Source organism: Marmota monax, unplaced genomic scaffold (assembly GCF_021218885.2).
Source record: "Marmota monax isolate L192 unplaced genomic scaffold, Marmota_monax_Labrador192_F-V1.1 WCK01_AAM20220418_F8-fsc00018, whole genome shotgun sequence".
In the NCBI taxonomy this organism is placed as follows: Eukaryota; Metazoa; Chordata; class Mammalia; order Rodentia; family Sciuridae; genus Marmota; species Marmota monax.
In genome coordinates, this window is record NW_026692201.1 from 1,295,313 (window position 1) to 1,313,677 (window position 18,365).

The following is an 18,365-nucleotide window of genomic DNA, read 5'->3' on the forward strand; positions in this document are numbered from 1 at the left end:
CAGGCTTGTTTTCTCTAAGTTTTTAATTCTTGATGTTTTGTTTGGCAGTTCTAGAGCTTTGCACATGCTAACTAGGCAAGCACTCCACTGAGCTCCATCAAGATTGTTTTATGTTAAATACATATACCAGGAATGTTACATGTTTTTAAGTTTAAAGTACATGTTATATATTTCAAATCCTTTGTGCTTATCTGATAATTTAAACAAGAGTTAGATCTTAGTATCTATTCTTTGAATTGAGACTATAAATAGGTTTTTTAACTAGTTTTTAAAAACTAGTTTGTTTTTTTTTTCTCCCCTGTTATGGAGTGGATCTGGAATGGATGTGTGTGTATAATTTATATTAAAAATCTGCCAGTCCAGTTTTTTTCTTCTATATGATAATCTGAAATACATGAAATATCTACAAAGCATACATTCTTTTAGAATCACTTCTCAAGAGAGTTAAGTTCCCGAAATAATGGATACACAATAATTCTGTGTGGTAATTACAAATATCAGGGTGGATCATGGTTGGGAAAAGACTTTTGCCTTTGTAGGTCTTAAAAGCAACTAAGCCTGGATAAAATAAGTTATTATCAAACTGTTCTGAGTTTCCTTCATCCTTTATGTTTTTTCTTACTTCTCCACATACCTCTTGGCTGCAGTTCTTTTGAGTCCATCTCAAATATTGTCCTTTCCATAAAGCTTTTTCTTACTTCACCAATTATTTATTTAAGATCCCCTTTCCTTCAAATCCCCTAGCAATTTGGGAAGGGGAGGTGGGATGGAACCTAGGGGTACTTTACCACTGAGCTACATTTCAGGTCTTTTTTATTTTTTATTTTGAGAACATGGTCTTGTTAAGTTGCTGAGACTGGCCTCCAACTTTCCATCCTCCTGCTTCACCTTCCCAAGTCACTGAGATTATAGGCATGCACCACCTGGGCCAGCTCCCATAGCATTTTGACTGAAACTTGATTTTGACACCCCCACCCAACTCACCTTGTACTAGTGATTGAACCCAAGAACACTCTGTCACATCTGCGGCCCTTTTTACTTTTTAATTTGAGATAGGGTCTTGCCAAACTGCCTAGGTTTTCCTGAATTTACTGAATTTGTGATCCTCCTGATTCAGCCTGGAATCTTTCTATTTCAGTTGCTGGATTTACAGGTGTGTACCTCATACCTGGCTACTGATTTCTTACACTAAATATATTTTCTTCTGAATTTATGCTTGCTAGACTGTTGGTGACAGGATTCCTGATTATTCTGCAGGTCTAGCATATTATCTTGTCTGTTTAAAAAGGGAAAGGGAGGAAATAAACATTATGAGAACAAAGCAGAAACCTGCCTTCCAGGTGTAATAAAAGCAGCTAACATCTGCTAACTAAATAGTCCTAAACCTTATATAATCTGTTGGTTCCTCTATAAGAAAAATAATACAAAATTATAGAGACACAATTGCTGGGGCCTCATCTGTCACTTTGGATAGGATCTGACCTGTGAGAGACATTGAAGGTTAAGCTTCATTAGCTATGCATAACTCTGCCTCAAACTGAGAAAATAGTACATGCCTGGCACTGTTCTTAGTCTATTCTTGCTTAATCTTTACTCTGAGATAGAACTGACAGAGAAACCAACACATGAGAGGATAAGTACATAACTTGACCACAGTCACATAGTAACTAGCCTCATGATGGGTAGTAATGGGAAACAAGATCTAATTTGTCTGTATATTATGCAATGGAAGTTGTTCATGTGAGTTTTGGAGCTGTATTCTTAATAAGATGACTATATGAGAAAAGTAAATATGCTTAATAAGTAAATAAGATTATGGAAAGTTATGAAAAGCAGAAGATAATAGAAGAGGTCAGATTATTAAGCCTTTCTCAGGAATCCAGGAACTTGGTAATTTGATAGGAAAATTGGAAAGAGGAGGAAAATTTAAAGGTTTAATATGAAGGAAAGATTGATAGGATTTGTTGGTGAGCTCTGTAAGGAGTGAGACAGAATAGTCCTGTTGAGTATCTTCTTTGACTATGCTAGGCATTTTCATTATGTTATTCAGCGATAATCAGGCAAAGAAACAAGCTTACAAAAGTCAAGTGATGTGTTAGAACTCTATTTACACATGTAGTAAAGTAGGTGGGTCTGTTTAATCCTATATCCACCACTCTGTTCATGTTATATACTAATCTTGATCCAGCTTTGAGTCTGTATAACTGTAGAAGTAGCAAAAGCAGTCAAGATAGTAGGAACATAAGAAGGAAATACACTTTATAGGGAGGAGGTAAGTTCAGTTTTGCTTAATCAAGTTGGTACCTAGTGGTAGTAAGTCACAAGCAGAAATAAGAAAATAGCAATTAGGGAGCCCATAGAAAAAGAGTTTGGGTGAGTTCTCAGTGAGAGGTTAGAATAATGGAGCTTAGAAGATTTAAGAGTTGAGCCAATCTCAACATTCTGAATTAGGAAATAGGAAAACAAAGGTTTTTCAATGGTTAAAAAGCTTGAGCCAGTTTATTACATTTTAACAATCCATTTTGAAGTAGTTTTTGGAATTAGCAGTTAGTTTGGGGATTGTTTATACTTAAATCCTTGGAGAATAAATAAAAATGTGAAATTAATATTCTCATAGAGGTTATATTTCTACCTTTGCCAGTTTATTGGTTGTAATCTTCACTATACATCAAGACTTTAGTAACACAGAAGTCACTTTTTAAGTACAGTATTAGAGAATGATAATCCTAGTATGTTTGTGACATCCAATTTTATGTTTGTATTTTTACTTCTGGGTTTAAAAAAATACGTCCTCAAGGAAACTTGAAAAGTGAATTAATCATTTCAACATGTGCTATTGAGTTCTGTAGGGGAAAAATTAAAGTTGATGTATACTTACTAAAGATTAATGATTTAGTATTTAGTTTTGATGTAGTTAGGACCATCATAAATTTTCATATGAAAATAATTTACAACAAAAATAGAATTTTGGCAATGATTGGCACCATACTACTGTTGATTTAGAAGACTATGCAATACTTGATGAAGGAGAGAGACTAACTGAACTTATTTTTTATTGAGTATACTAATTATGACAGAACAATTTAAATGTCACACAGGTGGCAGGAGCCAGGGACTACGAAGCAGAATTCTTAGCCAAATTCCTGCTTTGATTTTCTTCAAAGTTTAGAGGTTATTAAAAATGCTATATTGTATTTCTTATTTATTTATTTATTTATTTATTTAAAATATTATAAAGACTACTGAAAATCATTAGACGGTCTATGAAATCTCTACTTTTCAAAATCATGCTTGTTGAGTTAAGACTTTTCACATTTTGATTTTAAAATTAGATTGCTTTTTCAAAAAGTTTGGATTTCTAAAATACTGACTTTTTTCTTCCCTATCTCCTTTCTTTCCCCAACCACCCCAGTGGACAAACTACATTCATGGGTGGCAGGATCGTTGGGTAGTTTTGAAAAACAATACTTTGAGTTACTACAAATCTGAGGATGAAACTGAATATGGATGCAGGGGATCCATCTGTCTTAGCAAGGCTGTGATCACGGTAAGTTCTGTTCTTTAGGTATTCGTTAAGTGTCTTCTGTATACCAGTAGCTAATCTAGGTACTTGGTCTACATCTCTTTAAGAAAATAAAGATCCTTGCCCTTGTGGAGCATATTTCATTCTAATACTTTTTCCCATACAGTTATTTTTGAATGTTTATTACTACATACTGTTATTTTATATAGACATGTAGTTTTTACCAACTGATGAGACAGGGACAGTTACTTGGTAGGTTATTTAAAAAATGAAATCAGGGAAATCATAAAAACATATGCAATATTATTTAAAATTTTTAACTTAAAATATATAGTCATTTGCCATCTTGTTGTGGAGTTGAGAGAAGTTGTTCCTGTGTTTACTATATCCATATGCATTATCTGCAGTTTTCATGTTTGATCTCTCTAAAATGGAAAAAAAGTTTAAAGATACTTTTTAAAGACCCTAAGTATAAGCTCTTTGGGGATTTTTATGATTTTCCTTATTTGCGGTTATGTCACCTTTAATTTAACAACTTTTTCAACTTAGTTTACATAGAAACAGCCCTTTCTTTTTGTACTCTTAATTCATGTCTCATAAGGACTATACCAAGTTTACTGGCAAAAACAGATTCAGGAATGAATAATTGACTTTTTAACCATATAATTCACCTACTGGCATCAGAAGTGCCTTATTATAATAGATATATCTTATTAGTTTAGGTGGTCAGCATGCCATGGACATATTTAATAAAGAGCAAAAACAACAGTGTTGACTAAGACAGGACAGTTAAATGGAGATGAGTTAAGGGAGCTGTTATAGTTAAAATCTAAAAATGAGTATGCTAAAATAAAAATACTGGTTTTATTGACCCATTCAAAGTCACATTTTCTTTTGATAGAATTTCTGTTGCTCATAAAAGAAAAAGGTATACTCTATATTTGTTACTGTCTAAATCTGATTTATATATTATTATGTATTTAAGAAAAATCTTACTGTATTTTTCTCTTTTTATTACATTCTGCTCCAATTATATGTTCAATTTTAAAACAAAAGTTTGGGTGAATGTCAGTCAAGTTGGATAAATAGGTATTGTTTGAAATTGTTAATAAGGAAACTACTTCTACTCATTCTAGAGACAATTTTAAAGAAATATTTTGAACACAAAGGACCAGTATTTATTTTGACTGTTATATGATAAAAGTTAAAAAGTAAACACTTATATGATAAAAAGTAAACACTTATCCTTAGTACTTTGTTGTTTTTGTACTCAAGAAACAACCGAAGGTGAATTTCTTGTCATTCTTCCTGAAAATTTATTTGTTGTTTTTTTTTTTTAAGTTGTAGTTGGACACAATGTCTTCATTTTATTTTTATGTGGTGCTGAGGATCGAACCCAGGGCGCCCCGCATGTGCTAGGCGAGCACTTTATCGCTGAGCCACAATCCCAGCCCAACGACATTTATTTGTTTATAGCCTTCATTTTTTTTTTTCTGCCCTTGTTTTCTTCCAATACACTTAGATGTAACTACTACATTCTGTTGAATTTTGTGGATGCCTTTTATCTTACTTATTTGCCTCTTCCCTATTTGACATTGACTTTGAGATGCTCTCTCTCTTTCTCTTTTTTTTTTTACTATAAACATGATTGAATCAAACATAAACACTTCAAAATTTTAGTTATTGTCAAGTGTTCTGTCAAAAGTGTAGCACTTTTGGCTCCTACCAATAGTGTATGAGTACATGTGTTTCCCCATTCCCTCAAGTATTAAAAAAGTTGACTTTGTCAAACTGTTAGTTCAAAATGGTGTCTTATTATTTTAAATTGCATATTTTACTAATGAACTTGAAAAACTTCACATATGTTTATAGCCTGCTTATATTTTTTCTACTTCCAGTTGCTTGTTCCTCTTTTTTTCTGTTTGTTTTTTTTTCTTTATTAATTTGTAGAAGCCCTTTATATGATATTTGTCATATTTATTGCGGATTTTTTTTTCCTGTGTTGTCATTTATCTGATTCTCCTTTGCTTGTTTTATAGTTTGTTTAGTGTTTTTTTTAAGGCCTCCTAAAAATTTTTATTAACCTTTTCCTATATCTGGTTATGTTCACATAGGTTTTTCCTCCTCAAAGATTATATCTCTGTATAAATGTAGCTACACTTTCATCTAGAGTTTACATATGAATTTTAATTTCTATTGAAGTTATTTTAGTTTGAGGAATGTGTAAGTTGTAGCTTTTCTTTTTCAAATGACTAACTCTGTATCTTAATACCATTAATTGAATAATTCACAATCCCCCATTTGAAATGTCACTTTCATCACATAAAATGTGTATTGTAGGTTTTTCTTAATTTCTTCTGTTTATTTAGTTTTCATATGCCTTCTTCCTTTAAAATTACATTGCTAATATTTCATCAGGTACTTCCTTAAACTACTAATTATCTATTTGTGAAGATATAAGAATTTATTTATTTGCATTTACTGAAATTAGATGTCTTTTGGAGTAACTGTAGAGTTTTGGTGTAATAGAAACAGTAGTGTCTTTAGTATTGGCTTACCCAAGTTCTGTAGTACCAGTTCTTATTTTAGACATCTGACTTTATATAACTAATAATCTTGTAGACCTTTTAAAATTATCAAATGAGTGGAATTTACATTATTCTTATTATAGTTTGAGTTATAGGGAAATGTGACATTTCACGTTTTATTATTTTCAGAAGGAAACCTGAGACGGAGTAAAAATAGATTAAAATAAAACATTAAAGCCAAATAACCTCCCCCATCAAGCCAGATAACTCTTAAATAGTGATTGCAAGAGGAAGTTGAAAGATCCTGACAAAATTATGAGATCAGTGGAGATGTAAAAGCAAGGGAAAGGAATGTTCAGAATTGAAGAGAACTATATAAAATAAACAAATTTTAGAAGTGCCACACAAAGAATAATTAGATATAAACTTTTTTTAATATAGAATTTTCAGAAATGATGCTATAGAAATGATCAGCAAAATAGATATCACCAAAGATTAGTACCATAAGTAGTCATTATACAAGGAACTCTAGATGAATGAAAAATTCGAGAAATAGGCCTTCTATCAAGGGTGTAATTTTGCTATATTGAACTGCCTTAGTGATAACTAAAGAAAGAGGAAGATATATGCAAAAGTAAAACTACTAGATAAAAAATTAATTCTCATTTGAGGAATATTTGCCAATAAATTTTGGTTTTATTTTATTTATTTATTTTTGACATGGGATCTCACTATGTTGCCCAGGTTGGTCTTGAACTGCTGGTCTTAAATGGTGCTCCCACCTCAGCTTCTCATATACCTGGGACTGCTAGTGCCTGGTTCCTTGCCAGTGAATATTTAAGGAAATTAGAATCTTAACTCTAGTAAGATTTATGCCTTAAGAGACTAGTAATATCAACTCTCCCATTTGGAAATAATGTCTTCCTTCTTTTGATAACATGATTTTAATTCAAATAATAGAACTCAAATACCATGAATGTAGAAAATATTTAAAGTATTTGGAAAGCGGTCTTAGAATAAAAAAAGGATACCTATTGAAATGTGAAATATAGAATGTTGAAATAACTTATTGGAAAATTACAATTACAAAATGAATTTGTTTTCTAGGACCACCATAACATGCTAGGTGGGCTTAAACAACAGAAACTTATTGCTTCACACTTCTGGATGCCAAAAGTCCTGATCACAGTGTGAGCATTTGTTGGCTGGGAGGGAGAACCTGTTTCATTCCTGTTTCTGGTGGTTTTCTGGCAATCTTTAGGATTCCTTGGCTTGCATATGTATCACTCCATTCTCTGCTGTTTTTGTGCTCACATTCTCAGGGTCATTCTCCCTATGTGTGTATCTGTATCCAGATATCCCCTCCTTGTAAAGGACAAAAGTCAGATTAAGGGCCTAACCTATTCCAGTGTGACCTCATCCAAATTATATCTGCGTGATTCTATTTCCAAATAAAGTCACATTCTGCAGTACTAGATATTGGGACTAGAACATGAATTTGAAGGGACATAGTTCAACCCAACCCATAACACAAATTATCAATTAAGACTAGAACCCAAGTCTTCTGTTCCCATCTGGTATTATTTTATTACATGCCATGGGGATAGGAAAATTGCATATACACTGCATTTTATTTTGTGTAGAACTTGCATGAATATGATATAAAGCAGCTTTTTAAAATTTGAGGCTTACTGTTAATGCCTTCTGTTAAATCTCTGTAATCTGTTAAATCTCTGTTTTAGCATTCTAGTTTTCTTAAAAAGAGGGATACATTTTATCTTCAAGATTTGCCTACTTGAATTAGTTAGCGAGAAGCTTATTAGTTTTTCTAAAGGTCTTTTAAGCTTCACAAACATCAGTTGTTACTATTTTTTCAATTTAGCATTTTATATTAATTTATAAAGTACTTGAAATATTATGCATGGGCTGTGAAGTCCAACCTGGGTGCAGATCTTGACTTTATTTTTTAATGGCCAAAAGGTAACTTAAAACAAATTACTAAATTTCTCTGAGCTTCAGCTACTGTAAAATGGGAGATAAAATCCAAGTATGGAATGAATATGTGATTAAAAGAAATAACATTTTGCTTTGTACAATTCTTGGCACATAGTAGACTCTCAGAATTTCTTTATTTTGTGAAATATTTGTATTGAAAATAAAACCTATGTTGTTGTTGTTTTTTTTTTTTTTAAAAGGATAGAAGAAGCTGGCTTTATCAAAGGGAGGTCAAAGATGGAGTTGACTCATTAGAGCCAGGATATGTGGCATGTAGTGTTTGAAAAGATATCATACATTTTCTGTAAGATTTTCTTCCACCAAGTAGTTCTGTTTCACAATGTTAAATATATATAAATATATACTATTATATAATGTATTGTATAATATTTATATGTAAAAATATATATGCTTTCTATGTAGTCTTTGTTGGGGGGGGGGGTAGTAAGGATGGCACTTAGGGGCATTCTACCACTGAATTAAATCCCTAGCGCCTTTTATTTTTATTTTGAGACAGGATCTCACTGGGTTGCCCGGGCTAGCCACAAATTTGGCAATCCTCCTGCCTCAGCCTCCTAAGTAGCTGGGAGTACACGTGGATTACATACATGTGCCACCTCATCTGTCTTCTTTTGTTTAATTAAAGTGACAAAGCTGTAAAGTTACCTGCTGATAACTCATCATTTATTGAATTTATCAAAGAAACTGGCATTATCATTGAGCTTTTTCCTTGGAGTAAGTGCTGTGTAGACTTGACCTTTGTCATTTCTACATTGAAGAAAGAAAATCATGACTTATAAAGAAAGCTAAGATATTTTCTTGGTCTCCAAGTTAGAGAATACACATTTAACCAACAATTGTTTCTTTTAAAAATATTCTTTCCCACTAATGAGGAATCATCATTTGAAAAAAAAAATAGATCCCTTATAAATTGATCATAATGAATTAAGAACTTAAGAAGCCATGACCAGCTACCTCATCCAGAAATTAAGTCACCTCTAAAGTGATAATGTCTTAAGGATAAGAGAGAGGTTTGGGTAGAGAGTCCTGCAAATTTACACATTGATGCAATTTCATAAAGCAGTGCTGTTTTAAAGTGTTTTCATTTAGCTTTAAAGACATTAGGAAATTCACCCAGGTAAAGATGCATCTTTTTTCTCTCTTGCCCCATGAAAATAATAGTTGAGGGGTTAAAAAGTTTTAAACCCCAAAAGACAGAGACTACAGGAGAGGATACAACAAAAGACAACAATGTAGAAGTTGAAAGCAGATGGAGTTAATTAATCTGAGAAACTGAGATCTGTTTAGGAACTTTCAAAAATAAAGGACATAAGTTTTTACATTGAAAGGGCCGATGAAATCCCAGCATTATGGATGAAAAAAAAAGACTCACATTAAAGCCAGATTGTGGGAAATCAGACTTAGGAAGAAAGATAACCATGCTTCCAAATGGGGTGGGGATAAGGATTTGCAAATCACAACAAAGGACAAGAATTCCAAATGACCATAGATTTCTCAAGAACAACTCTGGAAGCTAAAACACAATAAACTGTGCCTTCATTCTTTGAAGAAAAGTTATTTTTAGTACTGTATCTGTACCCAGCCAAACCACTAAGCAAGTATCAGGATAGAATAAAAACATTTAAAATACGATCCCAAAAGTTTACCTTTTGTGGTTTTTGAAAATGTCTCATTTTAGAGATACATACTCAGCTATCTAGAAATTAAATAATATGCCTTAAAGTTGCTTCAAAGTGATCCACTTAGGAGGGTGTAAATTGTTGGATATATAGATGAAACAAGAATGACCATCAGTTAATAATTGTAAAAGCTGAATAGTGGTAATGGGTTTATTATCGTGTTCTTGAATTTCGATTATGTTTGAAATTTTCCATAAAAAAATTAAAATATATCCATAAGCATCTTTTTTCAGGTAGCTTTTGGGGGTAGGCTTCATCAAAACAAGGCAGTATTAAATTAAAAAGAAAATGTGTTTAGAGGTCATTGTCCTCAAAGTGAAGTTTCTAGGGCAGAATAGCATCAGTGTAAGCTGTGAACTTGGTAAGGAATACAAATTCTCAGTCCCTGTCACAGATTTAATGCATTTAGAAACTCTGGGTGTGAGTCCAGACCTTGTCTTCAACAAACTGTTCAGGTAATTATGGTGTAAACTGAAATTTTGAGAACCACTTTCCTAAAGCAGGAAAATTAATTGTGCTGAGATAAAGAATGGACATGACTAATGGTTTAAACCATATCATTTTCTTAACTGCTTACTCTCTGGACTTTGATAGTTGCTCTGACATCTAAATCAATCTAGTCTTTATACATAAAGGCTGTTAGTTCTGACAGTCTGAATAGGCAATGGATATAAAATGTCAAACTTAGGGAAAATTGTCATAGAAATGGGAAGAGTTATGAGAAGAAGAGATGAACATTTGCTTGTCAACCTGGCCGTCTGATTGGTACCTTGCTAATTTTGCCCATTCATTTCCCCATTTTCTGGAATGCCTTTTTTCTCTTCCCTGTCAAAAAACTTATTTCTCTTCCTGGGCCCAACCTAAGTCACAGCGTTTCGGTGAACCACCTATAAGGACCCTCCTCAACTTTTTTGTCATTATATATATTTTTTTCAAAGCAAAAAAGGACTGAGCAATTATTATATATTAAGAATTGTGCTAAGTATTTTACAAGTTATCAGGTACAAGATGAAACTGATTACTTCTGGGAAGAGGAAAGTGAAGGTGGGGTGGAAATACTGTTGTTTTTTCATATTAAACCTTGAAGAACCATTTAATTCCTTAAACTTCCAGGTAGGTAAAAGACAGTAGTAGCTAAAAATAGTGGCAAATAGCCTCCTAAAAAGTTCTCTCCTGAAATAATAGAAAATAACTTCATATGTATAAATTCTGGTCAAAATGACACCTTTACCAATCGTTGTAGGCAAATAATGCCAAAACTACAAAAAGATTACATGTGAAAAAAAAAAGGTAACAAATCTTACAAGTTCATCCACCCCATGCTACAAGGCCTTGTCATGAGCAAAATTAAACCAAGATATGTCACTAAAAAGGACTGCTAGTGAAAGGAGAGTTGGAAGATCTACCACAAAGAATGTCTATTGTCTGTCCCGAATCTGAAAACAAACAAAAAAGTAACTGAGTAAATCAGAAGGACCTATAGGAAAGTGATTCAGAGTATGAGTTTTTTGTTGTCATTGTTGTTTGGTTTTGGTTTTTTTGTTTGTTTGTTTTGGTGGCAGTGCTGGGGATTAAACCCTGGGCATCAAACTGCTAGGCAAGGGCCCTACCTCTGAGGTACATCCTCAGTCCTTTTTAAAATTTTTATTTTGAGACAGGATCTCACTAAGTTGCCCAGGCTGGCCTTGAACTAGTGATCCTCCTGCCTTGACCTCCTAAGTAGCTAGGACTGTAGGCATGTACCACCATACCCTGTAACGTGAGCCCCTTTTAAGGGCTAGGTAGCCACTTAAGGGATAGAGTCTGATAAGGGAGTAAATGTAATTGGAGAGACAGTCTTCTAAATATATAGCTCTGGGAGAGAGAAAAGAAAGATGAGGAGTCCTTTGGACATAGATGGTAAAGGAAAAAATACAAGGACCTTTAAAAAAAAAAAAAAACTCAGAAGTCTCCCAACCTTCTCCTTGCTACCAAAACAAAATTCTGCTTTCAACATCTATATTTTAGCAGATGACAGAAAAGGGTGTTATTGAACTAGAGTATTGTAAAATGCCCCAAACCACAAAAACATAATAAAAGGAAAAGTAAAATTTATAAAGAAGTTGTATATAAAATCAGGGGGAAAAGTTTCATCAACTGAGGAAAATTCCTCTACCTTTCTCCCCTAAAAATAACTGTGAAGCAAAAGAAAACTCCAAATAGGATTAGACTTCCACTGAGGTTATGAAAAATGAGTTTGAATCAGAAATTCAAAATTAAGAACATAAACTTACCAAAGAACATGAGAAAATGAAAAGCATTTGTTCAAGAAAAAAATGAAAGAAAATAACAATATAAAATCTATATTAAGGGGCTGGGGATGTGGCTCAAGTGATAGCGCGCTCACCTGGCATGCGTGCGGCCCGGGTTCGATCCTCAGCACCACATACAAACAAAGATGTGTGTCTGCCAAAAACTAAAAAATATTTTTAAAAAATCTATATTAAATGAAGAAGAAAAAAATACCAGATATTGAAGGAAGAATAGATTGAAATGAAAATTTAGTAAGATGTAAACAACTAAGAGAATGAAAGTAAGGTAAAAAAAAAATCAAAAAGAAATTAGTGGAAATGGAAGGTAAGTAAAGAAAGAATAATATTCATATTATTGGCATAACTGAAGAAGAAGAAAAAATTTAATGAAACAATATTTAAAACTGTAATCCAGGAAAACTTTCTAGGAACAGGGAAAGAATTGGATGTATACATTTAAAAAGTTCACCAGATAACTTGGGAAAATTAGCCCAGTGCTGTAGGATGAATTTTGAGTGTTCTCCAAAGGCCCATGTATTGAAAGCTTGATACTTGGCCCAGCTTTTTTGAGACAGGATCTCAGTAAATGAGACCATGGTACTCAGGTTATGGTGCTATTGTGAGGTGGTGGAACTTTTAGGAGGTGGGGCCTAGTGGAAAGAAGTTGGGTTATTAGTGCTGTATCCTTGAAGGGAATATGGGTATTCTGGCCCCTCCTCTTTTTGTTTCCCAGTTACCATAAGATGAGCAGCTTTGCTCCAACACGTATTCCTCGCCATGATTCTTTGTCTCACCGTAGGCCCAAAAGTAGTGGCTCTAACTAAACATGGACTGAAACTATAAACCAAAATAAGCCATTCCTCAGTTAAATTGATTACCTCAGGTATTTTGTCACAGTGATGAAAAGCAGACAAGCTCACCCAGAATGATTAAGATACATACTAGCCAAGAACACTGGCACATGCCTATAATCCCAGCAGTTTAGGAGGCTGAGGCAGGAGCATCACAAGTTCAAAGCCAGCATCAGAAAAGTGAGGCTCTAAGCAACTCAGTGAGACCCTGTATCCAAATAAAATACAAAATAGGGCTGGGGATGTGGCTCAGTGGCCAAGTGCCCCTGAGTTCAATCCCCGGTATCCCCCCACCTCCCAAAAACAGATAATACTAAAACTGTTAAATTTCAAACATAAAATCCTTAAGACCTTCAGGCAAAAAGGACTAATCATAAAAGCAGAGAAATTAGATTAGCAGTTGTCTTTGCAAAGATAACAGACGGTAACAAGACATTTTTTTAAAAAGTCAAAAGTGTGAACCAAGGATCTTACATCCATCCAAGTAATCCTTTAAATATTGAGACTTTAGAGAAAGCATTTAAAATTATGTTTAACTGATAAAAATAAAAATTTAAAATTTTAGAAGAATTGTAGTGAATATATTTGCTGAGAATTTAATACTATTTTTTAAAAATTCATACTTCGGGCCTAGGGTGGTAGCTCAATGGTAGAGCCTGTGCCTAGCATGTATAAGGCACTGGGTTCGATTCTCAGTGCCACATATAAGTATATAAATAAATGAAATAAAATAAAATAAAGGTCTGTCAACAGCTAAAAAATAATTTTTAAAAATTCATACTCTGGTTATAATCAAACCTTGGGAACCTACTTTTTTCTCCATATTTTAATTTTATTATAAGAATACATAATAGAGGAATTTATTGTCACATTCATACATACATATGATTTAACAATATAATTTGGTTAAGTGTTGTGGGAACTTTTAATCACAGACTACTATTTATGATTAAAAGTTGTTTCTTAGATATACAATTTGAGTTCAGGAAGTCCACAAGTGGGTTACAAACAGAATGGAAAAAGAATACATATTTATTTTTACTGATTCTCAATGAGATTTTACATTTTCTTTATCAATATAGCAGAAATCATGGCAATATTGTTAGTACTAGTGATTTTTTCAAAATTACCAATGTTGTCAAATGGAATTACTTATATTGCAGATATCTCAAAATACTACTGGTTACCAGATATTAATGTGTTAATTTAAACCAACACATTATATCTCATTAAAAGCTTTTTTGTTATGAGTTCTACCTAATGGTTTCCTTTATAATTTTATGTTTTGTTTTATACTTTAAAAAACGTTGCTCTGAAAAGGAGTCTGAAAATTTCATCTGATTTTCTCTGAGTTGTTAGGAACCTTGTATTACAAAGGACTGCATAGGACTATACAGAGCATTTTTGTTGCACTTGAATTTTGTTTTGTTTGCATACGTTATTGATATCTTTAAGTAATTTAAGATGAAGGAGTTAGTATCTGAACTTCTAAAGTGAAAGGATATCTGGCCTAGTGATTAAAAAACAAACAAACAAAAAGAATGTTTTATTATTTCTGTCTTCTCAGCTTCAGACTCTCCTATATTACAAGGTCTTGTATTGTCTGACCATTGCCTTCCTCTTAAATCTCATCTGCCTCCTCTCATGGTCTTACCTCTAGTCATGCTATATTTCTTTCAGTGTCTTTATCTAGGCTTACTCTCTCCTGCCACAAGATTTTTTTTTTTTTCCCTGTTGGTACTGGGGAATAAACACAGAAGTGCTTTACCACTGAGCTACATCCCCAGATAAGTTGCCCAGGCTGATCTTATGAACCTCGTTCCTTAGCTTCCCACGTTGCTGGTATTACACCGCAACACTACTCCTTACTTTGCCACAAGATCTTTATAATTGTGCTTTTCTTGCTATCTGGAATGTTCTTCCTTTTCTTCTTCTTTCATTCACTTTCATCCTTCCTCTCTTTACTCAAGTATTCCTTGAAAGCCTTCCCTCATCTTCCTGACTTGGTTACATGCTTTTGTTCTGTTTTATTGAGGCATAATTTTATACATCTTTATATGGGGTACCTTATGGTAATTTGATACATGTTTACAGTGTATAGTAATCAAATCTGGGTAATACTCATTTCCATCTCACAAAACATTAATTATTTTATGTGCTGGGAATATTGTACTCTTCTAATCATTTTGAGGTGTATGGTAGATTGTTTTAACCAAAAATTACTTTATTTTGTGGTTATTCAGTTATTGTAAGCTTCAGCAAAAGTTAGGGACCAGGCCTGTTCATCCTCACCATTGTATCCTTACTATCTTAAATACTGCTTGGCAAATCATTGATTCTTATAAATATTTGGGTAGTGGTTGCTTGATTGTATGGATGAATGAATGAATGTTTTAGATTATCACTGTCCAATAGAAATATAATGTGAATTATGTATGTGCAATTAAAATTTTTCTAGTAGCCACATTTTTTAAAAAGGAGATTAATTTTATTGTATTAAATTCAGTATATGCAAAATATTATTCCAATACAGTCATTAAAAAAGTATCATTGAGTTTTGACAAGGATTTCAGACTTACTGCTGAATTCTTTATGGGGCATGAGAAAATGAATGAGATGATTTAGGTCTAAGCAAATGGTTACCATTTACAGAAATGTGAAAGACTACAGAAGAGGTTTGGGAAGGCAAATCGGTTGACAAGTTTGGATTATGTTGAGATGTTTCTTAGATATTCAAGAGAAGATAATAGAAGCAGCAACAAGTAAAAGTCCAGAGATAGGGGAGAGGGGTAGCTGGAATTGTATGTGTTTGTGCACCTATGTGAATGTACATGTATCACATGATAGTTTGTGTATAAATTTATTTTGTGATTCTTGAATCATTGAATCTTTCCTCAAAGTTCCTTTGTTTCCCTTTTTTAGTGTGAGTCTTGGATTTTTCTCAAATGTCTAATGAGGTTTGGCTGTCCTTATTAATGGGATATAAAGAGAAATTAAGCAGCTGGCTTTCAGAGAGAACTGTTTTGAAGAAAGAAGGAATAAAATTGACTGATGGTGTCTTTCTGTATATATATATATATATTTTAATTTTGAAATAATTTCATAGAAAAAGTATAAAAATAATGTAGATGATTCCCCTGTTCACCAATATTTTAACACCACAACATTTTTTTTCCATCATTTTCTTTCTCTGTACAAGTACCCATGCCCATTTTTTCCTGGGTCATTTGAGAGTACATTGCATATGTCAAACCTTTTTTCCCCCTTAATACTTACCTGTGTAATTTCCAAAGGCAAAGGTATTCTCTCAGGCAATCATATTATCAAATTCAGAAATTCTTTTAATAAGTATTTTTTTTAGTTATAGTTGATACAATACCTTTATTGTATTTATTTATTTTTATGTGGTACTGAGGATCAAACCCCGTGCCTCACACATGCTAGGCGAGCACTCTACCACTGAGCCACAACCCCAGTCCCTCAGAAATTTTTATGTAATATCTTTTTCTAACCTGCAGTCTATATTCCACTTTTATCAGTAGTTCCTGCAGTGTCCTCTGTGTGTGTGTGTGTGTGTGTGTGTAACCCAGGGTTCTCTTTAGCATTCAGCAACACCCCCCAGCCCCCTTCCCTCATCACTGTTATTACAGTTATGCTCCACTGTTCCCAGCCCAACAGTGTTCTTTACAGCATATTTTTCCCCTTTATTACAAAATTCAGTCTAGAATGTTTATTGCATTTAGTTGTTATGTCTCTTCAGTTTCTTTTCATTTGGAGCAATGCCTTAGCTTCTTTTTCTAGGATAACATTGATATTTTTTTGAAAAAAATACAGTCCACTTATCTAATATTCATTTAGAGTTTGCTGCTGCTTTATGATTCTATTTAGATTATATATCCTTGACAGAATACTACTAATGTGATATAGTGTCCTCAGGGTATTATGTCAGAGACACAGATGGTATCTGCTTCTCACTTATGCCCTTAATTTCAGGCACCAGTCAGAGGGCCAAGGGATCGTCCAGATTTTCTGCTGTATGTTTACTGTTTATCCTTAGAACTAGAAAGAAAGCTCTGTGATAAGATTTGTAAGACCATGTAAAAATCCTGTTTCTCATCAAACTTTTCTCTTTTTGATTCAGCAACCATTTATGATGCTTACTATCCAGACTTTTCTATAATGGTTGCAAAATGGTTATTTGCCAACTCTGCAAACTCCTTCGACATTTATCAGCTAGCATTCAAATTTTTAGAAATTAAGAGTGGGCTTTTGGACATGATGTACAGTTTCTCCATAATAGCACTGGACAAGGAATCAGTTGTGCCTCCAAAGAAAGCTATTACACATGTAAAAAGGGACAAAATAATTTTCATCATCTCTACTGTTGTTTAGGGAAGGAAGTGCCCTGATCAATAGATAAATTTCAGTATTCTAATCTTTATAGGTTTGGTATACTAAAAAGGCTATCATTTTGATCCCTAAAAACTTACTACCTTTGCTTGTAACTGAACAGCACAGAAAGGATATATGAGTGAAGAGGTGATAATAGAGGTAGAGCTTGAAATTTTAGATATGATGACAAAGAAAGAGTTCACTTAAATCAAGACCTTAAGGAAGAAGGACAGTAGAGTTAATTAGTCATAACTTTCCTAGCCTTGTAGTTGAATACACAACCAGGATAACTCTACATCATGTACAACCACAGAGTGGGATCCAAAAGAGAATAAATCATACTCTGTGTATGTATAATCTGCCAAAATACATTCTTCTGTTATGTTCAACTAAAAAAAGAACAAAAATAAGAGGGGGGAAAAAGACCTTAAGGAAGTAACAGGCTAAGTAAGCAATGGATGAATTTGTAGGAAAGTGTTCCAAGAGGAGAAAAGAGCAAAGGCCATGAGGTAGGTTGGAAGAGGCATACTGGTTTGCAATGGAGAGTCATTGAGGGTTTTGAATAGAGACAAATGTGATTTGATTTTTCTTTTTTCTTTCCTTTTTTTTTTTTTTTTGTGGGGGTGGTGGTGGTGCCTGGGGGATTAAACCCAGGGACTCAGGTATGGCTAGCACTTGCCACTGAGCCACATCCCCACCCTCATTTTCCTTTTAACAATTGTTTTGTTATGTATACTATATATAAGGGGTAATGATAAATAACAATGAAGAAAACAATGTCAAGATTTCTGAGTTCTTCTTAAATTTCAGCAGAGTTGGAGTACTATTATTTGAAGCCCCATATCAAAAATTGGAAGTAAGAAGTATTTAACTTACCATTTAATATACAGACAACTTTAAATACTTTATACTAATAGATTATCTAAAAAACATTTCATTTTTCCTCTTATATTTGTGTTTTCGGGTTATACATTTAGCTCATCCGTGTAGATGGAGTTAAATGGACATTTTAGAGGCTTTACTATTTCAATTTGAATTTGATTTTTAAAAAAGCCTGTTTGTATTTTCCCTTCGAAGTAATTATA

The 18,365-nt window shown here is 33.3% G+C and overlaps 1 protein-coding gene across 2 annotated transcripts in view; it reads left to right on the top strand.

The window, feature by feature from the left end:
* Positions 1 to 18,365, top strand: part of Cert1 (ceramide transporter 1) — a 111,398-nt gene that overhangs the window by 2,454 nt on the left and 90,579 nt on the right. For both annotated transcript variants that reach the window (XM_046426932.2, XM_046426928.2), the window contains exon 2: positions 3,413 to 3,547. In XM_046426932.2, coding sequence (XP_046282888.1) covers positions 3,413 to 3,547 — 135 coding nt within the window. The remainder of the gene's footprint in view (positions 1 to 3,412; positions 3,548 to 18,365) is intronic.